Source organism: Falco peregrinus, chromosome 3 (assembly GCF_023634155.1).
Source record: "Falco peregrinus isolate bFalPer1 chromosome 3, bFalPer1.pri, whole genome shotgun sequence".
Lineage (NCBI taxonomy): Eukaryota > Metazoa > Chordata > Aves > Falconiformes > Falconidae > Falco > Falco peregrinus.
Window position 1 is genome coordinate 106,459,858 of NC_073723.1, and position 25,415 is coordinate 106,485,272.

Below are 25,415 nucleotides of genomic sequence, written 5' to 3' on the forward strand. Positions count from 1 at the left end.
TTCCCAGGGCTGCGCCAGCCCGGCTGAGCACCGAGACACTGCTGGCATCAGGGGTGACGTTGGTGGGTGACGTGGCCGCGGCAGGTGGTGGGGGCAATGTGGGTGGGGGTGGTGATGCAGGTGATGGGGATGTGCGGGTGATGGTGGTAATGGGGGCGGTATGGGCGATGGGGGCACCGCAGTGGGTGCAGCACGGTGCAGGCAGGGAGGTGGCATGGGCAGCCCCAGGAAGGCGCGGGGCACTGCTGGCGGGGTTTATCGTTTTAATTGCTGGAAAGGCAGGTGGTCCGGGGTGGAGTGGAGCCAGGAGCCAGCCTCAAGTGGCTCCAGAGGCGGGAGGGGCAGGAGTGGTGGTGAGTGTGCTGCAGCTGCAACGGCGAGTGGTGCCTGCGGGGAGCACGGGGAGCAGGGCAGCATGGCGAGCCCAGCCTCAATAGTCGAGCCCAGCGGCGCACAAGGAGCCAGGTGCCCCACACTGCGGCAGCTCGCTTTGCGAAGGGCAGCACGGAGTGGCAGTGGGCCGACAGCAGTGGGACGGGGGCTACAGGTGCTCGGGGTGGTAGTGAGGGCTCCTCTGGGTTGGGCTATGTGGCCATCCGCGGTGGGAGGAGGGTGTCGAGGTGCATCCCGGTCCGTGGTGGGACCTGCTGGCCTCCTCCCGCCGCAAAGAGCCAGGGCGCGGCGTGGCGTGGCTAGTGCTTGGCTATGTCCCCCTTCTTGAGGATGATCTGCCGCTGCCAGGGCGCCAGCTTTGTCTCATCGTACCCGAGAGTCCTTAGCTTTTCCGACTGCTCCTTCTCCTTCTCCTCCTCCTCCCGCTTCAGCTTCTCCTGCTCTTTCCTGCTCAGCAGCGGAGGGCACGGGGCACCATGGTCACCAGAGCGCCGGAGCCGCCGTGCCCACCCACCTGCCCAGGGAAGGGGCTTGCGGCACTCACCGTTTCTGCTCCCTGCAAAGGCAAAGGGAAGAGCGGGGTTAGCGGAGTCGCGGGGGCGGCTGGCTGATGCAGCGTCCCCTGCCCCCGGCTCACCTCTCCTCCTCCAGCTTCTTGCGCAGGATGTCCCTCCTCCAGGCTGGCATGCTGGCCAGGCGTGCCTCCTCCTCCTTCTCCTGCAACAGACAGCATGTTACTCGCACTGCCAGGAGCCTGCCCTTGCTGCTGGCACCGGGAGGCAGTGGCATTGCCTTGGTACGTGGCACCACATCCTGCTGGTCGTCGGGCTGAGCCGTGCTCCCGGCACAGCGCTGGTGGGGGCTCACCGACATCGCCCCTCGCCGCCTGCCTTCTGCCGGCGCAGGGAGGAGGAAGGAGTGCGCGGTGTGGCCAGCCCTTCGCAGCACACCACAGCTTTATTGCACTGACACGCAGGGGCCCACGCCGCCCCGGCACCGCAAACACCACGCCAGAGGGGAGCGCAGCCCCAGTGCTGCACCCCCTGCACAACACACAGCCACAGCAAGCGGCACACCGCAACCTCGGCCCGGGGCCACGCGAAACAACACCAAGCCCTCCGCTGAGCCAAGCCACAACGCTGTCAGAGCCGCAGTCAGCTGAGCACACCCAGGCACCGGGTCCTGCTGCCCCCGGCTGCCCCCGGTGCCTGCTCCTGGCCCGCCCCCACACTGCTGGCACAGCCCACAGCATCCCGCTGGGCTCAGGTGTCGGACATCTCCGCCTCCTTCTCCTTCCAGAAGGAGAAGCTACGGTCGATGAAGCGGCAGACGTCCTCCTCACTGAACTCGCCCAGCTCCGGCACCGGCACTGGCACTGATGCCCCCTCCCCTCCCAGGGCTGCCGCGGGGAGCTCCGGAGGGCTCTCCGCCACCATGGTGGGGCCGTTCTCGAAAAACTCCTGCACGAGGTCCTCAAAGCCGTCGAGCCAGTGGCGGTGGCCGGCTTCGACCTGCTCCAGCACGGCACGGTGGAAGTGGCGGACGTGGTGCCAGCTGTGGCTGCCCAGGCGGTCGAACATCTCGTAGCAGAGGAGGTGGCGGAAGCGCCGTTCCTCGGGGCTGAGAGGCATCTCCAGCAGCTGGAAGTAGCCCAGCATGAAGAGGTCGAGCGGGAGGCTGTCATGGGGCATGGGCGAGCCACCGATGTGGGGCAGAAAGTGCTGGGGCCAGTACAGCACCGTGGCGCGGCTCAACCGCCGGATCTGCCGTCCCGGCACCCGGCGAGCAACGCTTCTCCAGCGGGCCAGCAGCCGTCCTGCTGCCGGCCGCCGCCTCCCCGGCCGCCGCGGCCGCTCCTCCCCGGGCACCGCTGCCAGTGCCCGTTTCTTCCAGTGCTCCAGGAAGAGGAAGACGGCACGCTCCTTGTGTGCCTCAGCATGCTGCCGTGGGCCCCTTGGCTCCGGTGGTGCCGGCCGGCTCCGCCGCAGTGCCCCGTCCCCATACTCCTCCTCCAGGACAGGCTGGCGGGTGCTGCTGGGGGGCTGTGCCCGCTTGCGCTTGGTGACCCTGGGGATGGGTGGGGAGGCCCCCCCTGGGCCCTCATAGTTGGCCTTGAGGCTGCGGACAGAGACGCCACAGCCCAGGATCTCGCGCTGGGCATCATGCTGGGCACCAGGGCCGCCTGCTGCCCCCCCTGCCCCCTGCCCCTCCTGGCTCCCCGGGGTGGCCGGTGGCACAGCCACGCTCCTCGGCAGCGTCGGGGGCTGGCTGCTGTGGGTGGGTGGGTTCTTGTGGGTGAGGGCGAAGTGCTGGGGCGCCAGGGTGGCAGGCAGCGGCAGGAGTGGCAGCGGCTCCTTCTCCAGCCGCCCCGGCAGCGGCTGCACTGGCTGGGCCTCATGCATCACCCGCAGGCTCCCCAGCCGCCTCTCCAGGTGCCGCAAGTCCTCCTCCCGCATTGGCTGCCCGGCAGGTCCAGGTGTGCCCCCGCGGGTGGGTGGCCTGCGCTGGCACAGGGGCAGCGAGTGGCTCCCAGGCTGCGGCGGGAAAGAGGGCAAAGGGGCTCTTGAGGCCACACCGCGTGCACCTCATGCCACCACTGCCGCCGCCACGTGCGGCACCCCTGGGACACAATGCCCCTGCATGCGGGTGGGGTGGTCCCCTGGCACAGCCAGGAACCAGAGGCAATGCCACACACACCATCTCGCCAGGTCCTGAGCTGCTGGGCCATACCCACGCCACACGCGCCGCCACAGCACGCGGGACCCCCCTACCTTGCGCCGCTGCTCCTCTTCCTCCTGCATGCGGAGCTGCAGCTTGCGCACCATCACCTGCCGCTTCCACTCGGGGATGGGCCGGCCCCGCTCGTCATGGCTCGGCACCAGCGCCTCCGCCTCTGCTGCCACCCCGGTGCCTGCCGCTGGCACCGGCGAGCTCCCATTCAGCACCAGTTCTGGTGAGCCCCCTGCCAGGCAGCGTGGTGGCCCGGCAGCCTCGGGGGTGGCCGGTGGGGTGGGCGTCCTGGTGGGTGACGGGGAGGACACCGGCGACTCTGCCTATGGAGGAAGGAGGGAAGAAGGGTGGTGGGCACCCGCTGTGCCATGATGCACCGCCACCGGCTCCCCCGCCACCTACCCCTCCCCCCCCTTACATTGGCCCCTGCCTGGCCGCTGCCGGAGAAGACGGTGGTGAAGCCTTTGCTCTGTGGCGTCGGCTTGAGGCTTTTCCCGGCCTTGATCTCAGCCAGCAGCTCTGAGTTGTCACCAGTGGGGGACATCATGTTGAAGGACTTGGTGCCTGGGGGGAGGCAGGGTGGGCAGTAAGGGCCCTGCTGCCAGCAGCCCCCCACACCCCCAGTTCCCCTGCCAGCCTGCGGCGCACGGGGGTGACAGGGTGGCCAGCTGACTGCCCCCCATGCCTGAGAGCCCCTGGGACTCCTATCGGAGCAGCATCCCAGGTCCATGGGACCTTGCTGGAGCAACATCCCAGCACTCAGCAGCCTGGCACCCCACCTCCCTGGGTCCATGGGACCAGTATCCCAACACCCAGGTTACCAGGTCCATGGGACCTTGATGGAGCAGCATGCCAGCACCCACATCTCAGAGCCCCAGCCCCAAGGGCCACCCACCTCACAGCACCATGCTGTGACAGCAGTGACCTGCCTGCAGAGGGATGGGTCTGTGGCTGGCAACAGCCCCGGCACAGCAGGATGACACTGTGCTGCCTCACCGGGGGCCCTGGACCCCCTACCCTCCCCCACAGCCCACAGCAGCGATGCACCGACAGCCTAAGCCAGCCCCACTGCCAGCCCTGAACCCCAAGATCGTCATGGCAGCGGCGCTGGAGCGCGGCAGTGCCCCTGAGGATGCCCTTGCCACCGCTTGTGCCACCCACCCCACGAGCACCCACCGTCTGTGCCAGCCATGCGTGGGTCCCTAATGGCCCATGGTGCCGTGCCAAGGCAGAGCCCCCTCCCTGCCGCCGGCTCCCGCAGCTCGCCCTGCTTGGCTGCGCCGTGCCGGGGCCAGAGGGCTGTGGGTGCTGAGGCCCCAGCAGGGCGCACGCGCTGCCATCCAGTGCCGGCTGAGACCCCCCAGCCACGGGAGCCGGCGCTAATAAAGCAGGTGCTGAGCGGCAGCCAAGCCCGGCTGCAATCAGCGGTGGGGGAGCGGCCGGTGCGCTCACGTGGCGGGGTCACGCCAGCCGGCTGAGCGCAGACAAAGGCCCTCTGTGTGCAGGGCCGGCGGCAGGGCTGCGGGGGCCGCGGGGGGCATGGGGCCCCGGCCGCCTGCCCAGCCCTGCCAGCCCTGCCGGCTGGCTTCGGCAGCCCCACGCCAGGGCTCGGGCCACCGCGTGGCACGCCGGCCTGGCAACGCAGCAGCGAGGGCTCAGCAGGCAGGAGGGCTGCGGCCAGCTGCCAGCCACTGGGGCTGTCAGTGCCCCGTGGCTCCGGCATGGGATGGTGCCGGCTCGGGCCCCGCTGGCCATGCCCCGCGCCGGGGCACCCCCAGAGCAGGGAAGAGCGTGGGGCCGCGGTACTTACTCTTCATCTGCCTGAGCGCCTTTCCTCCTAGGGAGAGAAGCAGAGAGGCGGCGCAGGGCGCGCGGCAGAGGAAGGATTTAGCCACCGCGAGACAAGAGAGAAGAGAAGCGGCCAGCAGTGAGAGCAGGCAGGGGCGGGCGGGCATGGGGGCCCCCACGCCGACACCGGAGGAGAGAAGGACAGAGAGGCTGTCAGGAGCCACACAGCCAGAGTGCCGCAGAAGGAGACGCGCCGGGGCGGCTGGTGCCGTGGTGCAGCCGATGGGACAGTGCCAGGGATTGCTCCCCGTGCCTGCCCGGCACCCCGCCACTTACTTCCTGTAGAGGAGGAGGAGCGGCGGGGTCCGGCAGGGGTCTCAGCCAGTGGTGGCGGTGGTGGGGGCATCGGACAGGCAGCATCAGGCAGCGGTGGGGGTGGCGGCGGGGGTGGCAGCTCAGCACCAGGCTTGCTCTCCCCGTTGCGCATGGTGTCCTCTGAGATGGGCGATGCCTGAAAGAAAGCATGGGCAGGCGTTGCGGGGTGCCGGTGCCGCTGAGCCACATGAAGGCTTGCGGCACGAGGCTGGGGCTCACCTCCTCGCTGTGTGCCATTCGCCGGGGCCCGGGCTGCTCGGCTGTGCCGTGCCCTAGGTGCTTGTAGTAGTCACCGGTGCTCGGCTGCTTGCCAAAATTCCTTGACCGCCTGCTGGAGTCGGCCCTGCGCAGGCCCTCAGGGCTGCTCTCACGCGAAGCCAGCTGCAATGGGGAACATGGCTCAGCACAGCCGTGCCCAGCTGAGCCCAGGGTGGCTGTGGGGCAGAGCTGTGGCAGAGCAAGGCCGTGCCCAGGGTGGCTGTGGGGCAGATGCCAGGCTTGGGGCACAGCAGGCACATACGCCATGGGTCCACTCAGCACAAGGCCGCACCAGGGACTGCATGTGGGGCTGGCAGGATGTGCTATCGGCGCCTGGCACTGTGACCCTATAGCCTGTGCCCAGGAGCCCAGCCGAGCCTCCCCTGGGATAACCCCCTGGGAACAGGACTGCAGAGCCCTGGCCCCACGGATTACCTGGAGCTTATCTCCCATGGGGCCTGGTTCCAAACCTCCCTCTGAACGGGGCTCTTGGGCAGCGCAGCCTCAGCTCACCCCAGCACATACCGCAGCAGCTTTGTGGCTCGTGCTGCCGAGCACCGGCGCTGCAGGGGGTCATGCCCACTGCCCGGGTCTGAGGTGCCGCGGCGGCACGGCCTCACTCCCCATGCCGGGGGCCCTGCTATTTGCATTTCCCTGTGCGCCACCTCCACCCGTGGCATTTGCATGGTGAGCCCAGGCGCTTGCCACTGCCACCAGCCGCAGCTAAGTCAACAAGCGACAGCTCGGTGCTTCCTCCTCTGTCTGCCGTGGGCGCTGTGCCAAGCCCAGCTCCCACTGCCACAGCACCAGCCTCAGTCCGGTGTGAGGGTCTGTGCTGCTCAGCCCCCCTGCCTGGGGTGCCCACATTGCTCTGGCTGGCACATGCCTGCCCCTCCCCAGGGCAGCCCGGCTCTGTAGCCCCCCAGGCAAGGCCACTCATTACCCCGTTAGCGAGACATGCACAAAGAGCACAACAGGGTCCTGAGCCCTGCACAGGCCTGGCACACATTGCTCTGCCAAGACCCCCCTCCCATGTGCCCCCATCCCCTGTAGCTCTGGGCTCTGCCAGTGGCCTGACCACAGTTGTGCACCAGGTTCCTGTCCCCGGACAAGTGGCGAGAGCCATACTTGGGGGTCAGGACGGCCTTGAGCCCACCGCATCCCTATGCCCCCCCCCAGCCCGCCTCAGGGGCTGCACCCCTCTTACCTGTGCACGCCCGGCTGAGCCCTCTCAGCTCCTGGCAGCACCAGCTGAGCCACCTGACACCTGCTGCGCAGGTGACACCGGAGCTGGCTGCTCCAGTTACAGCCTGCGCAGCTGCCCACACCCAGCTCGGCATGGTGCTGGTGGCATCGCCAAGGCCACGTGGGTGCAGCCGTGACAGTCAGCCATGCAATGGCCTGCACGGTGCCTCCAGGTGCCCCAGCTGGTGCAGCAAGGCCGCCCAGTGCCGCAGAGGCCCCGTCTGGCTGCACCCTCACTGCCGGTTGCACCTTGGACCTGTGGTGCAAGTCAGCATCGCAGGCATGTGGCCTCAAGCCGGGGCTGTCCCCTCCCGGTGCCATCAAGAACTAACAGCTCCCCACGGGAGATTGGTGCCCAGTAGCATGTCCCCCCCTAGGTGGCACATCCCATGAGCTCCGTGGCCAGGAGCAGCTGTGCATGGGGCACAGTGCGTGGGGCACAGGGGGCACGGCGTGTGTGGGACGTGGTGCATGGGGCCGTACCTCTCGGCGCAGCGCCTGGCTCTCCACGTGCCGCAGGTTGTTCTTGGCCCGCACGTAGATGTCGGCGGTGTGGGGGGCGGCGGGGGGTGCGGGTGCGGGGTAGTCAGGGGGCGGCGGGGGCGGTCGGGTGGCAGGGGGTGGGGGTGGCGGGGGGGGGAAGGTGGGGGGTGGCGGCGGCAGGGGGCCCTCGCCTGCCAGCCCCCGGCCCCGCGGCCACGTCTCAGGGTCCAGCATGTCCATGTACGCCTGCATGTCCGCCAGCGCTGGTGCGGGCACCCCTGCGCAGGGCAGGGGGTCACGGGGGGCCAGCCCCGTGTCCCCTGCCCTGCACCCCCCGGCCCCGCACTCACGGGCAGCGGGGGCCCCCAGGGGGCCACCCCTCTTCTCCCCGGTGCTGGACTGGCTGGAGTGGCAGGAGTCGTAGTTGGAGAGGGTGCTGGCAGGGGAGCCCACCTCGAAGCGTGCCTGGGGTGCCGACGCCGTGGTGTTGGGCGATGACATGCCCGAGTCGGGCTGCCGGCACTCCCCATCTGCCGAGGGGTCTCGCGACAGCACGCGGTGCTCCACGCTCTGCTGGCACAGCAGTGCGGTCAGGTGGTGGGGCGGGAGTGGCAGGGCCCTGCGTGGTCCCCACGTGCGTGGCCCCGCAGCACTGCCATACCATGTTCTCCACAGTGCGCAGGTACTGGGCACAGTGGCCATGGCCATTGTAGTCGGCAAGGTCAGCCGCCGTGTAGCCGTCCTGGTCACGGATGCTGAGGTCGGCGCCATTCACCACCAGGATCTGGCAGCACTGGGGAGAGTGGGGGAGCATGGCAGGGCCGGAGGGCACTCCCTCTCCCCACCCTGGCACCTTGCTGGCCACCAGCACCCACCTCCAGCTCGCCGTTCTCAGCAGCATCATGCAGCGGTGTGCCACCCCAGCTGTCAGCAGTGATCTCCCCACCATGCAGCAGCAGCCAGCTCAGCACCTTGGCATGACCACGGCTGGCGGCGAAGTGCATGGCCGTGGCCCCCTCAGCGTCCCGCTCTGACAGGCTCACTGTCGTGAAGCTCATCTGGGCGGGTGGGTGGGCGGGCTGAGCGCTGGCACAGCATGCCCCATGCCGTGCCACCATGCTGTGCCCAGCCCACGCTTACCAGCCAGACGATGACAGTGTTGTGGCCCATCTGGGCAGCAGCGTGCAGCGGGGTCATGCCATCATGGGCACACGCATGGGGGTCAGCCCCGCAGTCCTGCACCAGGTACTGGATGATCTCCAGGTGGCCCTCTTGGCAGGCGAGGTACAGCGGGGTGGCCCCTGTCTTGGTCTGGGCACTCAGCGTGCTGCAAGAGGGGCACAGCACCCATCACCTGCAGCCACCACCAAGCACACTGGGAAGGGAGGTACAGGGTGTAGGGGACACACAGGTCACGGGGAATTGAGGAACACACAGGGGACATGCTGTCTGGGTGCAGGCAGGGCAGTAGCAGAGCTGGGCAGTGTTGGCTGGGAGCCATCCACCCCCTGGCTCCCCACTGGGTCCCCGCAGCAGCGGCTGCTGCAGTGGGAGGTCACTAAGTTAATCAGCCTGCTTAGGGTAAGCTCCTTCCTCCGGCTGTTTCTGGACATTGCAATTTAGCTGTATTTTTAAATAAGCGGCTTAGGCAGCGCTGGCCACAGGGGAGCCGGCAGGTAAATGCTGACCTGCGCCATGGCAGTGCTGGCCCTGCTGCCCACTGCCCCCTGCCAGTCTGGCTGCCTGGCACAGGTGTCCCCCCACTGCTTGTGGCAGGCCTTGGCATCCTCGCATGCCTCGTCCCAAATTGTGCATCCTACATCCCACATCCCCACCGGGCAGGAAGCTGTTTTACTAAGTGCTTCATAAAAAAACCTGTTGAATATTTAAAAAAGGAAGAGCAATAAATACTCCGCTCTGTTATCGCAAAGATCGCGGGCCCTTAATAATTGATCCCTGTAACTGTGAGATGGGCTGTGGCCAGCACTGCCTTCCCACCGTGCCGTGCTGCAGGGCGCCTGCCCTGGGGTGCCACAGCTCTGGGCTGGGATGCTGCTGGGCACTCCCAGAGCAGGAGCTGGGCCAGGATGGTGGCAGGCTGGGCCGTGGTGCAGGGGAACAGCAGGGGTACAGACATGCATTCAGACCCTGATTACCATCTCCCACTAATTGGGAAGGGGTTAAGCCACTTGGGCAAGTGCCGGTAAACTGCTTTGCCAGATGGCCGTGACTTCACACCGGGCTTCTGGCTGCTGGACACCCTGCAAGGCCAGTGCGAAGGTGGGCTGGGAACGCCAGCATCCCACAGCAGCACCCAGGGATTGGATTTCGTGGCCGTAACAGAGCCTCCAAGTGGGCACAGGGCCGGGAGTGGGGCCAGCCCTAAATAATTCAAGGGGAAGGCGGTGACAGCAGTGAAGCAACCCTGGCAAGAAGCATGAAAACCAACGTGGGAGGGCCACCACCAGTGCTGCGCTACACCAGGACTGACACAACAGGCACCAAGCAGGAGCCATGGTTGGGCTGGGGCCAGGCTGTGCGCCACGGGGGGTTAATCCCCACAGATGTCCTGGGGCTAAGCCAGCATGCCTGGGGGTAAAGAGCTGGGACTGGGGCTGGGGAGGTTGCAGCTGGTGAGTGCCATGGGGCAACAGGGACCCTGCAATGGGCTCTGTGACCCTGCCTGGCAGGAAGGGTCGGGGCTCTGGGGTCACAGCACTGAGGCACGGAGGGGTGCTGAGCCCTGGTTCACCTCCCACTGCCTTGGGACCCCTCTGGATATGAGGGGGCTGTGCACCCCTGTGCATCTGCAGCCCTCAAGCCTAACTGGGCACAGCACAGGGCAAAGGCGCTACCCTCCGGGCTCCACATCGGCCGGGGCAGTGGGTTATTTCTGGCAGCCTCTGCCTGCCACAGGAAATCGGATTAGGGGCTGGCTAAGTGCCTGCTGCGGTCCCACAGTGAGGCTTGCCATGGTGGGCCTGGTGGGCTGCAATACCATGTACCCCAGGGGATGCGCTGGGCCACGGGTACCGCTCGGGAGGCAAAGCAAGGATGCTGCCGTGCTGCCAGCCGAGCAGGGCTGCTGCCTCCAGCAGTGCTCGTGGCCCTGGGCAGGCAGAAAGTTCACCTCCGGTGCAGGGAGCAGCCTCTCCTCGGCAGGCAGCCTAATCCATTTACGTAATGGCTGGTGGACAAAGGCGGCTGTGTTATCGCCCTGCACCAGGAGCCCAGGGAGCCAACCAAGCGGCCAGTGGTAATATTTCTGTCAGCACTGGCCGCTCTTCTCCTCGCCCTTTCTCTCCGGGCCATAAAGAAGGTGCAGCTGGCTGCCTGGCCTGATAATGCAGCCGCGTTGCCCTTGGAGCTGGGGGCTGAGGGTGGCTGCGGAATCCATCCCCAGTGCTGGCATCTTGCCCAGTGGCTGGAGGGAGGGATGGGGTGGCAGTGGACACCCCATTCCCCTGCCAGCCCCCGGCATGGAGCCCCTCTCACCTGCCAGCAGCAGGGGCTATTACCTGGGGCAGTGTCCCAAGAGGAGTCGCAAGGAAGGGAAATCCCCTTTGGCCGCAGCGTAGTGGACAGGCAGCGCTCCCGTGTTGGTGGCCGCTGTAGGGTCACTGCCTCCAAAGCGGAGGAGCCAGTCGATCACCTCGTGGTGACCAAAGCGGGCTGCCAAGTGTAGGATGGTGGCACCAGAGTTGTCTGTGTCCTGTGGGAGGAACCGGGGTGGCTGTTGGCACCAGGGACCTGGCCCCCTCCGGCAAGGGTGTGTGTGTGGGACCAGGGACTGTGGGCAGCTGTGGGCCCCCCCACAGCCGGGAGCTGGCCCCAGGGAGGGCAGGCTGCCCGGGATGGAGGTCTCGTCTGCACAGAAGAGGGCTAGAGGGAGGGGACAGGCCATGGCAGGGGCCGTGGGACAAGCATGCCTGCCATCCAGCAGCAGGGCCTGCACCCGCACACTGCAAGCGCCGCACAAAGCCCCCCTTGTTCTGCCAGCGACCAGCAGCCCCTGCCTGGAGGGGCTCCCCGCGGGGTCCCGCCGTGCCGCCAGCCCGGCCACCCTCCGTACTCGGCGGGGTGCGGGCAGAGCTGGCCCCCGCCAGGAGGCTGCCGAAGCTGCTGACCCCATCCTTGCAGCTTAATCCCCGCTCCCAGCCCCTCCGCCGCCTCCTTTTCCTCTGGCCCGTCACATGTCGTTAGCTCTCGGTCGGCCCCGGGGCAAGCCGCTTACCGCCCCTCTCCCGCCGTTGCGTAACCCCGGGAGGGGCCGGCAGCCCCGGGCACAGCCCCGGAGGCCCTGCGCCCCCCTCGGGGCTGCGTCCCGCCGGGATCCCGGGGGCTCTCCGCCCTCCCCCCCCCGGCCGCCCCCCGTTCTGCATGGGTAGGACGCCACGTCGGGGCCCCGGCTCGCCGGGCGGCAGAGCTGGAGGGGTCCACACGCGCCCGTCCCCCCGGTTGCCTGCTGCCCCCCCCTTCCCGCGCTCCCGCTCGCACCTGCACGCCGCAGCCCCCCTGCGTGAGCAGCCACTGGAGACAGGCGAGGTTGCCGGTGGCGGCGGCGTCGTGGGCCGGCGTGGCCCCGTTGCGCGCCCGCGCGTCGCCGCGGAGCGTGGCCTCGGCCGCCAAGTACCGGAGGCAAGCGAGGCGGCCGGCGCGGGCAGCGTGGTGCGCGGGGGAGGCGCCCAGGGCGTCCCGCAGCCCCGGTCGCAGCAGCCCGGCCGCCCGCAGCCCCCGTAGCGCCTCCACGTCGCCCTGTCGCGCCGCCAGCAGCGCCCGCTCCAGCGCCATCCCGGCCCCGGCCCCGCCGGCCCCGGTCCCGGCCCCGGCCCCGGCCCCGCCGGCCCGGCCGCCGCTTGGCACTGCGCAGCGCTCCCGCCCCGCCGCCCCCCGGCCCCGCCGACTCCTCCTCCTCCTCCCTCGGGGCCGCCCCTCCGCCCGCCCCGCCCGACGGCGCGGCGGCTGCCTACTGCCCGGGCCCCCCCCGCCCCGCTGCCCCCTGCCCCCCGCCCCCCGCCCCTGCCACGGCAGCCGGGCTTTGCCGGGCTGCGACCCGGCCTGGGACCGGCCCGGGGGACCCCACGAGCGGCCCGTGTCCAGCTGCTGGTACCGCCGTCTGCGGCTCTGCGAAGCTGCCCCACGGGTGTCCCCCTCCCCGCCAGCCGCCGGGCAACGCGAAGGGCACGGCGGTGATGGGCTCCTCCCGCAGCCCCGACGGGCGCCTGCCGGTCCCAGCAGCGCGGGCAGGAACGAGGGGCGGGAGATGCCGGGCGGGCTGCCCTGCCTCCTCCTGCCACGGGAGGGCCGGCCAGAGGGGGGAGACCGGCAGCGCGGGAACGGACGGCGGGACCTGTGGCAGCGCGGGCAGCGGCGGCGGCTACCGCGGGCACTGGCACGGGCAGCGCGCGGCGCGGGCAGTGCGGGCAGGCTGGGACAGCCCTCGCCGTCAGCACCGCGGACAGCGGCGGCGCAGCGCGTTCAGCACCGCGGACAGCGGCAGTACAGCTGGTGCAGCACCACGGACAGCGGCGCGGCGGCCCCTCCTGCCTCCCTGCCTGCCCTGCCTGCCTGCCTGCCCTGCTTGCCTGAGCTGCCTGCCCGCGCTGCCTGCCCTGCCCCGCCAACAGCCCATAAAGGCGATGGCGGTACGGGAGCACCAAGTCTCCCACCGGCCCTCGCGCCCCCCTCCTGCCACCACCCGGCTGCACAAGGTGAGAGCTCCGGCACTCCCGGACCCACACAGCCCCGGGCCGCCCGCCCGCCCTCGCCACCCCGTCTCCTCAAGCCCCTCATGGATAAGAGCCGCTGCGACCGCATCAACCAGAGCCTCGAGCACCTCAGAGTGCTAATCCTGCCGCTCCTCGGCAAGGAGGACGTGAGTGCCTCGGCTCCTCCGGCCCTGACCCGTACCTCTCCATCCCTGTCCTCATCCCTATCCCTGCCTGCGCTCGGCAGAGATCTGTCCCTTGCTGCTTGGGGCCATCACCTTCACCTGCCCCCAAAACCCTGGGTGACCCATGGAGCTCTTTCCCGACCGAATAAAGCCGCCAGCAATGGGGAAGGATGGAGGCAGGGAGGCTGCCACCGCACCGGCAGCCCACACCCAGCACGAGCCTGCTCCAGCAGGTGCTGGTAGCTGCCCGTGCCGGCCTGAAGGCCGTGACCTCCGTGAGCCCCCCCGCAAGCAGGGCGCACCCCAGGGCAGGCAGCTGAGTGAGTGAAGGTGAAGGGGCTTCAGTCCCAGTGGGGCACACACTGCTCCCTGGGCAGAACCGGAGGACCGCACCCGGGCACTGGGCACTGGGACACCAGCCTCCCGGGCAGCACCGGAGCACCAGGTCCCCGGGCACCACCGGAGCTCCGTCCCCGGGCACCGGGACACCAGCCCTTCTCTGCGCTCCCAGGCGGCGCCAGGCGGTGGAGCGCTGCCCCGCCCCCCTGCCGGTGCGGGGGCGTGGCGAGGCGCTGTTCGCCAATGGGATGCCTCGAGGGCATGTCCCCCGCGGGGAGGCGTGGCGTGGCGAGGCGTGGCGGTGCCGCAGCGCCGTTGCGGGCGGGGCGCCGGTGCCGCCATGTCGGAGCGTGGGGCCGCGGGCCCGGGCCCGGCCGCCATCCAGGTCTCCAGGTACGGCCCCGCCGCGCCACCCGCTGCCGGGGGCCCGGGGGAGGGCAGGGGGGCTGGGGGTCCGCGGGCGGGCCCGGGCCGGCCTGCAACCGGGATGCTACCGGTGGTGCTACCTGCACTGCTGCCTGTGCTGCTGCCGGCACCGGTCACGCTGCCTGCAGTGCCGGCGCCGGTCACGCTGTCTGCACCAGCATCGCTGCCTGCGCTGCTGACGCTGGTCGCACCTGGCACTGTGAAGCAGCGCTGTGCGCTCACTCCGGTGCCTGTGAGCTGGCAGGGCGGGCAGAGCATGCCCCGGTTTTCCTGCCTTTTGCAGCTCCCTGGCATGGCCGCCTTGCCAAAGTGCAGCTCCTCTCTGGGCCGGCACATGGTTGTTGCCCCATCGCCACCGTGCCTCACTTTCTCTCCTCCCGCTGATTATTTGCTGCTCCAGCAAAACCACTGTGGCTGCCAGGCGCCAGGTCAAGGGGTGGCATGTGCCCGGCTCTGTCTGCCGCAGCGAGGTGGTGGTGACACACCATCCTAGCTGAGCAGCCGGCCGCACCCAGCAAAGGAGCAATGCCTCCTTCCACTCCCAGCTATAATTTGGGGCGGTTTCCACTGCCGCTCACAGGAAGCTGCATGCAGGCAGTGTCAGTGACGTTGCCAGCATCAGCGTGGTGAGATGGCCCAGCAGATCATCCGGTAGGGCAATAACGATGCTTCCGAGTGGCTGCACTGGGACCCGGGCTGGGGGCATGGCAGGGGAGTGCGAGCTCCTTGTGTCTCTCCCCTCGCAGGATCATGCGGCCGGATGATGCCAATGTCGTGGGGAATGTCCATGGGGGAACCATCCTGAAGATGATTGAGGAGGCAGGAGCCATCATCAGCACCCGCCACTGCAACTCCCAGGCTGGGGTAAGTAGGCACCGGAGTGCCCACTGGGCTCTGGCTCAGTGACTCTCTGACCCCCGTGCCACACCTCAGGGGTCTTCTGGCAGCGGGAAGTCCCCTGGGACCACCAGTCATCCCTGGGGTCCTCTCCAGTTGTCACACACAGAGCGGAAATCCTTGCTGCTGTGTGCAAACCACTGGTGGCTCCAGCTGGTGCTTTTACGAGCAGAAATATTATTACACTGCTGTTAGTGTTTCAACTCCCGTGATGGGCGAGTCAGAGGCAGCCCCAGCATTGGTAACGGGTGGGGAAGGAAGCATGGCCACCAGCTGATAAGGTGGTAGTTGAAGTGCCGGAGCTGCACATAGCATGGGCCAGCCATGGGGAGCCACTGGCTGCGATCCTGCTTGGCATGGCTGTGGCTGCTACTCTTGCTGTCTCGCCGTCCCCAGGAGCCCTGTGTGGCCGCGCTGGCGCGGGTGGAGCGGACGGACTTCCTCTCCCCAGTGTGCATCGGTGAGGTGGCCAACGTCAGCGCTGAGATCACCTACACCTCCCGGCACTCTGTGGAGGTCCAGGTCAACGTCATGTCCGAAAACATTTTAACAGGTGGGCGGCTGCCGGCGGCTCTGTCCCAAAACTCCAGGAATAATCGTGATAAGCTGAGAGCTCGTGGCAGTGACTCCATCTTCCACCCACCGTTGCTGGTAGCATTGGGCAGAGGGGAGATCTTGCCTTTTTATTGAGATTGTTGGGGGTGGCACTGGGAAGGGAAGCCAAGCAGGCTCCCTGGGGATTATGGCTCCATTGATCGCTTTTAGTGAAGAATGGAAAAATCTGCTGTTAGCTCCTCCTGCCTAATTTGCTGCCCGTGGCTGCTTTTGGCCAGAAGAAGACCCTTTTCCTGCTGTTGCTGTGGCAACTGGCTCCACTTGCTGGGATGCCTTCCCAAAAGCGCATTGTCACATCTGCTCCAAGCCAAAGCTCAGCAGGGCAGGGGGCTGCCCAGTGCCAGTGACATTGCTAGTGTGCAGACAGCCCCAGACTGCGACAGCGCCAGTGGCAGTGAAGCGCTGCTGGTGCTGGCATGGTCACCCTTTGCCCCCCTCTCCTCCAGGGGCGAAGAAGGTGACAAACAAGGCAACGCTGTGGTATGTGCCACTGTCCCTGAAGAATGTGAACAAGGTCCTTGAGGTTCCCCCCATCCAGGTAGGACAGCTTGCTTTGGTCTGAAAAACGAAAGCTCACCCTCTCCAGGATAATGGCTCTAACCTAGCCCCGCTGGCATCCCCGGCTGTGCCATTGGCTTTGCTGACCCTCTTCTTACCGGCCTTTCCTTTCAGTATGCGAGAAAGGAGCAGGAGGATGAGGGGAAGAAGCGATATGAGGAGCAAAAGCTGGATCGGCTGGAAACCAAGCAGAGAAACGGCGACATGATCTTCCCTGTCATCAACCCAGGTAATGTGGGCGGTGTGTGGCCTGTGGAAATGGCCCGGTGGTGCTGGGAGGCTGAACTAGTCCCCAAGGCAACTCCAGCCATCCGCAGGCACCTGTGGCTGTGAGCGTGCCCTCCAAAATACTGTGTTGGGGATGGGGATGGGATTTTGAAGCCACAGTGCATGAGCACAGGGGGAGCTGGGTGGGCACCTGTGATCCTCTGTTGGGGCTGGTGGGTCGGTTGCCCTTATCCAAAATATAGTTCTTGCCGCCACTCCTTGCATCCCTTGTGCAGTCCTGGGCAGCAGGAACTAGTTTTGCTCAGCATGGGGTGAACACAAGTGTCAGATGAGGATTTTTCACACTCTGCAGCTGCAGCCCCTCTCTGGAAGTCAGTTTTTATCAAGAAGTCATAGTCCGGTGTTTGAAGGGGAGGATGAGCTACAGGGAGGAACTGGGAGTCATGTTCTCACTGGGGGGTTGCTGGGGATCCTTTTCCTCCCAAAAGCATTGGCCCAGCTTCTGGAAGCACGATGGTGGTGCTGACAGAGAGCTGAAGGGGCAAGTGGCCAGTGGCTTCCAGGACTGGCCGTGGTCCTCAGGCAGAGACAGAGAGATGGCATGCGGGGATTGTTGGGCAGGGGGTGATACAGGACGAGAGTTGCTCAAATGCTTTTTTTCCCCTCTGTTCTCCCTGCTCACAGATAGGCAGACAAAAGGTAAGGCTCCGCGGGCACTGCGTCTTCCCTGACGAGGTGATGCCAAGCGGCTGGGGGCTTGGTTGGTTTTTCTTGCACTAAGTGCCTTTAGCTTCTCTTGTTAGGTGGAAAACCACCCCCAAGAGCAGTTTTCCTTTGCTGGCAATTGGAGGGTGCAGTTTCTGTCATCTGGATTTAGTGGCAAGTCAGATGTTACCAGCATGTGCTAGGGCTGGGGGGGCTGGGGGCCGAGGCCATTGCGCCAAGGGGGAAGCATGGCTCTTGGGAGATGCCACTAAGTGGCAGGTTCAGGGAGATTCAGCTGCATCTAGTGGCCTGAGGATGGAAAGCGTACAGCCACGTGTCAGTTCCCTCCCTTTTGCTTTTGGGCTCTCTGAAAGCTTTAAAAGAAGAAATTAACTGAGCTGGAATAAAATTGATGGGTGGACATTAGAGGGAGGTGGCAGCCCATTAGACGGTGAATAGCCTCTGCTCTCAGGACTTCTCGGGGCCAATTTAAACACCGGTTTGAACATACTTCACCTTTGCATAAGGCAGCCCCATGCTTTCTTCCTTCAGACAGTTTAAGACAGGTGTGTACAGTGGCATATGGGTGCTGGCTGAGTAGCTCTGACCTCCACTTTGCTTTCTTCTTCTAACCAGAGCCACACACGGTTGGCTACAGCCAGTCCAGCCTGATCCACCTAGTGGGACCATCGGATTGCACGCTGCTGGGCTTCGTGCATGGAGGTGAGTCCTGCCTGCCCTGTTCAATGGCTGGGTTGGTTCTTCCCCAGAGCAGAAGCACCATTTGAGAGCAACTTGTGCATCATCTGCGTGTTTTTGGGAGGCAGGCTCTGCCTCTGAAGGCACACAGGCTCGTTTGCACCACCTGTAAGGTTCGACGTTGCTTTGGCTGACACAAACGCTTTGTCTTTTTCTGTGCTTAAAAAAGGCCCCGAAAACTGACATACTCAAATTGTAAATCCTACAATTTTGTCATTTGTCTCTTAAATTGCAGATCTCTGATTATAAACACGTACATTATAAACATGTACAATGACTGCAAATTGCTGGAGTAATTTCCTCTTGGCTGGCAGTGCCCAGTGTCTGCCAGGCAGGCAGAGCAGGGCAAGGCGGATGCGTGTGGTGTGAGCCTGGGAAGAGGTGCATTCGCCAAGGGCTACACACCACTATTTGTCTATTTGCATCCATAAGAAAAAGCAAAACAACATGGCTCAGAGCTGTTTCCGAGTGGGAGATCCGTGGGACTGATCTTGCCTTACAAGGCTGAGGTTTGCTTAGAGAAATTCAGGAGAGCCAGAGCTGGCCTCGGTCATAAGCCTGGGTCTGCGAGGATGTCACCCTGATGGTACTCTTGACAGGAGTCTTTGTGCTGGTACCAGGGGTTTCCTGCAGTTGAAATTCAGTCACTAGTCTGACTCCCTGGCGTACCTTTGGTTGTGCAAAGACATTACCGACCTACCTGTGTTTTTTTTCCCAAATCCCTCTGTTTTACCTGAGACAGGACCCTCTGTTTCCCCTCCCCAGGTGTCACCATGAAGCTCATGGATGAGGTCGCTGGGATTGTGGCTGCCCGCCACTGCAAGACCAACATCGTCACTGCCTCAGTGGATGCCATCAACTTCCATGAGAAGATCAAAAAAGGTACCAGAGAGTGATGGCGGGCACTTCGCTCTCGCACAGTGCCACATCCTGGCTCCCTTGGGTGCATGCTCGGGACACACAGGCAGGGCAATTTATTCCCTGTTAAACTAGTCCTTTGTCGATAAGCTCCGCTTAAGACATGGCTTAAGCATGTAACACGTAGAGCCCCTCGCTCCCTTCCTCTGAGCAGAAGCAGGGGCCATCAGCTTAACTGGCCCCTCTCCGCTTCGCAGGCAGTGTCATCACCATCTCAGGACGCATGACCTTCACGAGCAATAAATCCATGGAAATCGAAGTCTTTGTAGATGCTGACCCATTCGTGGACGAGCCTCGGGAGCGGTACCGTGCTGTCAGCGCCTTCTTCACCTACGTCTCCCTGAGCAAGGAGGGGAAGCCTCTTCCTGTCCCACAGTTGCTGGTAAGAGCTCTCCCAACCAGGCTGCCAGCCTGTTGGGCCAGCCCCACTCCTGCTCCTCCTGGGGCAGGCCCCAGGCCAGCTTTTTTGTCTAGGAAGTCCTCTTCCCTTGAATTATTCAGCAGAAAAAAATGAGCATGAATGAGCCTTTCCAGGGCAGGATTCAGGGTTGGGGTATTTTTTTATGTTTCTTCTGAAAATTGTTGATGTGTCAATTGGGCATTCTTTCCTTTCTCACAGCTGAGGACAGGCTGCATGCAAGCTCTGCTGCTTCCCCTCCTGGGGACACACAGGAGAGGACCCTGAGCAGCAACAGAGGCCCTCTCATCCCTGTTCCTTGTGGCATTCCACGCTGCAGCCTCCCTGACTATTTTTAGCTCTCCTGATCCTGGCAGGTCTTTGCTGACATGGCGCTGCTGACTGGGGGCTGTTTCTTTATTAATATTTTATCCTGTGCAGGTCTCCTCCTGCTCTGTGCAGGAGTACCTTACCTGTCAAAACATGTAGTTCACGGAGTGCAGGTTTTCCTTTAGTTTTCTTGTTTCTTGTAATGGGAGGCAACGTGCAGTGTGGGAGAGCTGTGATGCCCTGAGGCAGCTAACACCTCTGGCTTTGCTTTCTTTATGTCACCGGCAGACAGAGACAGAGGATGAGAAGCGGCGCTTCGAGGAAGGGAAGGGCAGGTACCTCCAGACGAAAGCCAAGTGGCAGGCGCAGATGCAGCAGGCTGCCCAGCAGTGATCCCAGCCTGTGCCGCCCCGTGCTCTTGCAGCCTTTGCCCGCCAAACGTCCAGGTTCCCGTTAGTGTCGTGTCCGGTCTGCGCCGGGCCTCGCGCCTTCGCCTGCCCCAGCCTGCTGCCGGAGCTGCCATGGCAGTGCTGTTGCTTCGCTGCTGATCGGTTTAGCGCCGTAGACCTTGTGCTGTAGGTGGCTTAAGCACCCTGCAAGGCTCCAGGAGCCTTCCCGGTTGCTCGCCATTCGCCTCTGGAGCCCCGTTTTCACAGTTTAATCTCGTAAGCGAAGCTTTCGCCCGTGCCGTATCAGGACAGAGGTGCGTGGCGGCACGAGGGACTTGTGAGGCCATGAGTCTTTGTGATGCTGTGTTAAAACTTGCCGGTATGTCCTACAACTGCACACCAAAGCTTACGTACGATACTTGTGACGAGAAACGTGCCCCTGTATCGTACTGAATGTCTCGGACTGTTTTGTTGACACCTCTAGGTAGTTTCTCTGTGCACATCTAAGTTATTTAAGGAATCTTGTGGCATAAATAAAGTCTGTTGTTGTTGACCAAAATAAAATGGGTGTGGCTTTTTTTTTTTTCAGTCTCGAGTAGCAGCAATTCCAAATGAATTGCGCTGCTTCCACCCTCCTGTTTTTCCGGCTTCTCCCAGGGTCCCTGAGCAGTGCAGCCGGCTCCCCACTTGTTTTTAGGAAAGCCTGCATCCTTTAATGGGAATCCTGGGCTAGCTCCCGCAGTTTGGCAGCCAGCCTGTGGGATCGCAGCCCCACAGTCCCCCTCGCCGTCCCGGGACTGCGGCTGGGCCCGCCGCTGCTCCTCACTCTGGCCCGGCGGCCGGGTGTGAGCCGTGCCGGGCCGCGGGGCCGGGGCAGCACCACCGGGTTCCTCCGGTGCCCGCGGGGCACAGCACCGTTTCTCTCGGCCTCCCAGGCACGAGGCAGCCACCGGCGAGAGCCGCCGGGGCGGGGGCTGGACGGGTGTGAGGGGGCGGTGGCCCGAAGGCTTCAGCCCGGGCCGGGAGCGGCAGCTCGGAGAGGCTGCCCAGCGGGGTGTGCCAGTTTATTACAGTAAACAACAACAATCAAGAGCAAAGAGGGCCCAGGGCCGGAGGCGACACCCGAAGTCAGGCGGACTCAGAGAACTCCTCGGTCCCCCCCGCGGCGGACATTGCGCCTGCGCGAGACGGAGGGTCGCGAGAGTTGCGCCGCTCTCGGGGCTACTGCGCCTGCGTGGGACGGAACTCTCGCGAGAGCGGCAGCCCTCATGGGGATACTGCCCCTGCGCAGGGCGCAGCTCTCGCGAGAGCAGTGCGGCCGTTTCCCAGGCGACGCGGGCGGGGCGGGCGCCGCCATGATGGCGGCGGCGGCGATAGCGGCGGGTCCGCGGCGGGGGTGGCTGGGCCGGGAGGCTCGTGCCAGTCTGGCCGCCTTCCTGCTGGGCGCCTCGGTGGCGGCGCTGCCGGTGGTGCTGGGCTCGCCCGCCGCGCTGCTGGCCGCCCCCGGCCTGCGCGGCCGCCTGGCGCTCGCCCTACACGTGGCGGGCGTTAACGCGGCGCTGCTGCTGCTCTACCCGCGGCCGCTCTACAAGGTGCGGGGGGCGGCTCCGGAGCGGTGGGGTGGAAGGAGGCTCGCGGGGGGGGCGGGCCCGGGGGGCGACGGGGCGGCACCGGGCCCGTGGCGGGGTGACACGGGGCCCGTGGGGCGGCAGACGGGCGGGGAGGAGCAGCAGCAGCAGCTCCTCTGTCTCCCCTTCCTCTGCCTGCAGATCGCTGTCCGGGCCTGCTTCCTGGGGTTTGCCTTCGGCTGTGGGCTGCTGCTTAGCACCGGCCGCTCTGCCTGGCGCCACTTTGGATGGTAAGGGAAGGGCTGGCAGGGCTCGGGGGAGCTGGGCGAGCATGATGACCCCCAGCCATGCCCAGCGTTTTTTTCCCTCCTGCCGCAGGTACATGTGCTCCCTCTCCCTCTTCCACTACTCGGAGTACTTAGTGACGGCCATCAACAACCCGCGCAGCCTTTCCTTGGACTCCTTCCTGCTCAACCACAGCTTCGAGTACAACCTGGCCGCCCTCTCCTCCTGGGTGGAGTTCACGCTGGAGAAGCTCCTCTTCCCAGGTTGGCCACCCTGCCCTTCCCAGCTGCCCACCCTTCTGCCTGCTGTCCCCTGGGTCTGCCTGGCTGCACGTGGCTTGCCCACAGACCACCCGCCTGGTAGAAAAGCACTGATGATCCCTGCTTAGCTGACCCATGCCGGCAGTGGAGGAGGGCTTTGACATGGCCTTAATCTCTCTGTGCTCAAAGCCTCTTGGTTTCAGGCTTGGGGAGAGCGCCCCCCTCGCTGTTACACGCTGGGCTGTCTTTGCTGTGTAGCAGGTCTTCAGCCCTGTTCTGCCTACCTCTTTCAAGCTGCTTTGTTGGTACAAAGAGCGACGCTTCAGTTACATCTGGGTGTCGTCTTTTGACCTGGAATAAAATCAAATCAGCAGAAACTGTTGCTGTTTGCCCAGTCTGGGCTGCTTCCTTTTTTTGGGAGAGGAGAGATGTTCTCCTTCCCCCCTTCATAATACAGGATGGGCTGCAGAGCTCCCAATGTCTGGCCTGAGCACATCGCCTTGGCTGTACTTTATGACAGCTTTGCGCCATAAAGCTGGGCTCCCCTTAGGGCACTCCGCCACAAGGACCTACAGACTTTGCGTCGGGTGATACAGTGGCAAGGAACACTATTTTTATTTGTTCCGGTGGTGGGACGGTGATGCATGGAACGCTGGCTGTGTTTTACTAGTTGTCATGCTTTGAGATTTGTGGAGTGGGAAGCCCACCCGCTGCCCCAATCCCCTGGTGTTTTCCCCGCACGTGATATGTGGAAACCTGTTGTGACCCGTCCTTATTCACTTGCAGAGCTGAAGCAGATCACCTGGCTGAGTACTGTAGGGTTATTGATGGTGATCTTTGGGGACTGTCTGAGGAAAGCGGCCATGCTCACAGCTGGTTCCAACTTCAACCATATTGTTCAGAATGAAAAATCGGATACTCATACTTTGGTGACAAGTGGAGTGTATGGGTGGTTCCGGCACCCGTCTTACGTGGGATGGTTTTACTGGAGTATTGGAACACAGGTACCGTATACAATGTGCTCAGATACTTTCATCTTATAATCCAGGTCTTTCTTAATTCTATCCAATGTCTGTAATGGGATGCAAATCACTGGCGGTCAGTGGCAGTGGTGGCCTAAGCGTGGTTTTTGGTACCTCCCACTGCATGTAGAGCATCGAGAAACCCTGAGTGCTCTGCCCCCAGCCCATGAATTTGGGAAGACCCCATCGGTTTAATTTTTTATATGGAATAAGCAGGGGTGGCAGGGCTCGGGTTTGAGCCAGAATGCCCTGGGAGGCTCAGGGTACGATCTACTGCTAGCCTAAAGCTGGTGTCCAGTTTCCTTGCATCCCTATGGCCAAAAAGCCTTCCATAAGCAGTCAGACTTGACCTCGCTCCTGCCAAATACCAGTCCTGTGCTGGATGGCAAAGCAAACTCCCTCTAAGAGCACCCAGGGCCCCAGCCAGAGGGTAAACCTGGGGGCAGCTGCAGTCAGGCTGTAACGCAGCACTGCCTTAGTTGCACTTTTCTTGTGGTTAGCACTTGTGATTATTTTTCTGGAGGGAGACCATGGAGACCACATGTGGAGCTGTGTGGCCTCGCATGGGCTCTCTAGTGCTGGGGTGCTGCTCTTCGCCAGGGTGGTAGGAGCTGGCAGCTGCCTGCAGGCCACTTCCTTCATAAGCACTGATTTCTTCCCCAGATTGAAATTCCACAAAAGGTGCTGGGATTTTTTCTTTTCTTTGGAGAGTGTTTGGACCTCATGGCAGTTATCGAAGGGCGATGAGCATGTGGGGCTGGGGGGCAGCCTCAGTTTCTGTGAGAGACGAGGGGACGCTAACAGTTGGTGTCTGTTCACAGGTGTTACTCTGCAATCCCATCTGCATGGTGGGCTATGCACTGGCATCCTGGCGCTTCTTCAGGGAGCGGATCGAGGAGGAGGAGATCACACTTATTCACTTCTTTGGAGAAGAGTACTTGGAGTACAAAAGGAAGGTGCCATCGGGTCTCCCTTTTATTAAAGGAGTCAAAGTGGAACTGTAGCATGGGCAAAAACCAGACTGGCCAAGTGAACGCCCAGCTCCAGGCGCCACAGGGTGAGGGATGATGTGTGGCAGTGGCACCGGGAGTAGCCCGCTGATAGTTCCCGGCCGCCTGGGAGCAGCTGGCAAAGGGCTGCGGAGCTGCCCAGCCTGCCAGGTCACTAGCAGATCAGAAGCTCATTCGTCCTCCTCGAGATAAGTCCTTCGTTGCACATTCAGGGATCTTGCAGATAACTTAGCCTGTAGCGACCCTAAAGAGAATTGAACCTTTCTGCCTGCAGCAGCTGAGTTCTACTGAAACGCAGTGCAGCGCCAATTGGTTCTCTCCCAGGCATTAATGTGCACGGGGAGGTTTCGTTTCTTCCACTTGCCTCATGCTGCTGGATTGCGAGCGCCTCCGAAACGCAGCAGGAGGGTGAGCCCACTCCCTCCTCCCTCAGCCGCTGCTGCTGTGAGTTCGGGAGTCACAGTTTCAGCTGCCGCCTTCCCGAGCCTCCCCGCCACCTCCAGTTCCCTCTTCCCGCTTCCAAATCGTGCTGCTTCCTATCCTGCCAGGCTGCCTCCATCCTGCAGAGATCCCAGGATTTTGGGTTGGGAAAGAGCCGCAGCTGCCAGGCTTGCCAAGGGCTTTAGCGCTTGAGATCCTTGCCTGCTTTTTTGGGCAAAAGCTGGGATGTCAGTGTGACTAGGAGGTGCTTCTAGGGAAATTCTCCAAACAGGGACAAAGGTTTGGCTAGCTAATGCTATTTTAAACGTTGCCATTTTGGAAATGGTTCCTATGCGAGCTTTGTGGTATAACTTATTCTGTCGTTATATACCAAAGAGGTTCACTGTTTTCTTGAGTTTTACATTATTCTTCCTAGCTGGAATGGAAATGAGTTGCTTGTCAGTTCATGCTTTGGGCCAATGGTGTTCCTTGGTAACGTGCTGTAGTACGGCTCAGGAAAGGGGGCACTGGTGGAAATTGCTTTGATTTTAATTTTTTTTATAAAAAAATGAGAAAAAATATTGCTGATCTCTCTGGTGGTTATTTGGAGATCTATTGAGGTACCGGTGACATCACTGAAACTGGAATCCTTACTTTTGTAAGTCCCAGTGGGTTTTTGGAACAGTCCAGTGTGGTGCTGAAGCACAACTGTAACTCACAGCAACTTGCAGGGCTGTACAGCCGCAGGGATGGGGCATATTCTCCATCACTCCTCACTTAACTGACACAGAGTCCTTCCTCCACCGGCTTTGCTTTGTCTTGCAGAGTGCATTCTGCATGAAGCATCAGCTTAACGCCTTCACTGGTCATTTGTCTTTTACTGAGCATGCCTTTGGCTTGGGAGAAAGGGGCAAACATGAAAATGGCCCAGCTGAATAGCACTGGTTTCTCTGCGTAGTCACTCATAGACTCCTGCTCAGGCTTTTCTGTGCCTCCGATGCACGTCCTCACAGAAGCTGCAACCTGCTGTTGTAGCCAGCATGCCTCAGGCAAGTGAATTTTTAACTAATCTTTTTGTAGGTGTTGACATTTCTGCTGTACGCTGGCACAAGTGTACTTTGAAA

At 63.4% G+C, this 25,415-nt stretch overlaps 3 protein-coding genes across 10 annotated transcripts; 2 read left to right on the forward strand and 1 right to left on the reverse strand.

Annotated features, from left to right (window-relative positions):
- Positions 1-246: 246 nt before the first annotated feature.
- Positions 247-12,150, reverse strand: ESPN (espin). Of its 6 annotated transcripts, XM_055798281.1 has the most exons (14): positions 11,770-12,146; positions 10,791-10,984; positions 8,413-8,599; positions 8,148-8,330; positions 7,934-8,065; positions 7,273-7,842; positions 5,506-5,667; positions 5,248-5,422; positions 4,934-4,960; positions 3,542-3,687; positions 3,165-3,446; positions 1,031-1,110; positions 938-949; positions 247-840 (listed from the first exon to the last, which is right to left on the reverse strand). In XM_055798281.1, the coding sequence occupies exons 1-14, from the start codon at positions 12,061-12,063 to the stop codon at positions 693-695; spliced, it is 2,592 nt and encodes an 863-aa protein (XP_055654256.1). In that variant the 5' UTR covers positions 12,064-12,146; the 3' UTR covers positions 247-692. The 6 variants fall into 6 exon arrangements, with proteins under 6 accessions (XP_055654256.1, XP_055654258.1, XP_055654254.1 ...); XM_055798283.1 differs by lacking the exon at positions 4,934-4,960; XM_055798279.1 differs by lacking the exons at positions 247-840; positions 938-949; positions 1,031-1,110 and adding an exon at positions 1,117-2,927 and having other exon boundaries at positions 7,273-7,550; positions 7,623-7,842; positions 11,770-12,150.
- Positions 12,151-13,787: 1,637 nt separating this feature from the next.
- ACOT7 (acyl-CoA thioesterase 7) lies at positions 13,788-19,826 on the forward strand. Of its 3 annotated transcripts, none has more exons than XM_055800588.1 (10): positions 13,788-13,897; positions 14,677-14,794; positions 15,224-15,380; positions 15,889-15,980; positions 16,115-16,229; positions 16,913-16,927; positions 17,570-17,656; positions 18,458-18,574; positions 18,808-18,992; positions 19,626-19,826. In XM_055800588.1, the coding sequence occupies exons 1-10, from the start codon at positions 13,845-13,847 to the stop codon at positions 19,728-19,730; spliced, it is 1,044 nt and encodes a 347-aa protein (XP_055656563.1). In that variant the 5' UTR covers positions 13,788-13,844; the 3' UTR covers positions 19,731-19,826. The 3 variants fall into 3 exon arrangements, with proteins under 3 accessions (XP_055656563.1, XP_055656564.1, XP_027643280.2); XM_027787479.2 differs by lacking the exon at positions 13,788-13,897 and adding an exon at positions 14,547-14,581; XM_055800589.1 differs by lacking the exon at positions 16,913-16,927.
- A 1,224-nt stretch (positions 19,827-21,050) lies between these two features.
- ICMT (isoprenylcysteine carboxyl methyltransferase) lies at positions 21,051-24,872 on the forward strand. The gene is made up of 5 exons (XM_055798558.1): positions 21,051-21,318; positions 21,496-21,584; positions 21,673-21,842; positions 22,626-22,843; positions 23,683-24,872. Exons 1-5 carry the CDS (start codon positions 21,082-21,084, stop codon positions 23,863-23,865), a joined length of 897 nt encoding a protein of 298 aa, XP_055654533.1. The 5' UTR covers positions 21,051-21,081; the 3' UTR covers positions 23,866-24,872.
- Positions 24,873-25,415: the final 543 nt, after the last annotated feature.

What these genes read in the sequence shown, in the direction of transcription:
- ESPN (XM_055798277.1), bottom strand. Translation starts at nt 12,063, where the DNA reads ATGGCGCTGGAGCGGGCGCTGCTGGCGGCGCGACAGGGCGACGTGGAG. An exon ending in ACACTGTCATCGTCTGGCTG is followed by an intron (nt 8,331 to 8,412) that starts GTAAGCGTGGGC and finishes CCACCCGCCCAG; the next exon opens with ATGAGCTTCACGACAGTGAG. An exon ending in GCCAGGCGCTGCGCCGAGAG is followed by an intron (nt 5,668 to 7,272) that starts GTACGGCCCCAT and finishes TCCCCATTGCAG; the next exon opens with CTGGCTTCGCGTGAGAGCAG.
- ACOT7 (XM_055800588.1), top strand. Translation starts at nt 13,845, where the DNA reads ATGTCGGAGCGTGGGGCCGCGGGCCCGGGCCCGGCCGCCATCCAGGTC. An exon ending in ACTGCAACTCCCAGGCTGGG is followed by an intron (nt 14,795 to 15,223) that starts GTAAGTAGGCAC and finishes CGCCGTCCCCAG; the next exon opens with GAGCCCTGTGTGGCCGCGCT. An exon ending in GCTGGGCTTCGTGCATGGAG is followed by an intron (nt 17,657 to 18,457) that starts GTGAGTCCTGCC and finishes TCCCCTCCCCAG; the next exon opens with GTGTCACCATGAAGCTCATG.
- ICMT (XM_055798558.1), top strand. Translation starts at nt 21,082, where the DNA reads ATGATGGCGGCGGCGGCGATAGCGGCGGGTCCGCGGCGGGGGTGGCTG. An exon ending in GCCTGGCGCCACTTTGGATG is followed by an intron (nt 21,585 to 21,672) that starts GTAAGGGAAGGG and finishes CTCCTGCCGCAG; the next exon opens with GTACATGTGCTCCCTCTCCC. An exon ending in ACTGGAGTATTGGAACACAG is followed by an intron (nt 22,844 to 23,682) that starts GTACCGTATACA and finishes GTCTGTTCACAG; the next exon opens with GTGTTACTCTGCAATCCCAT.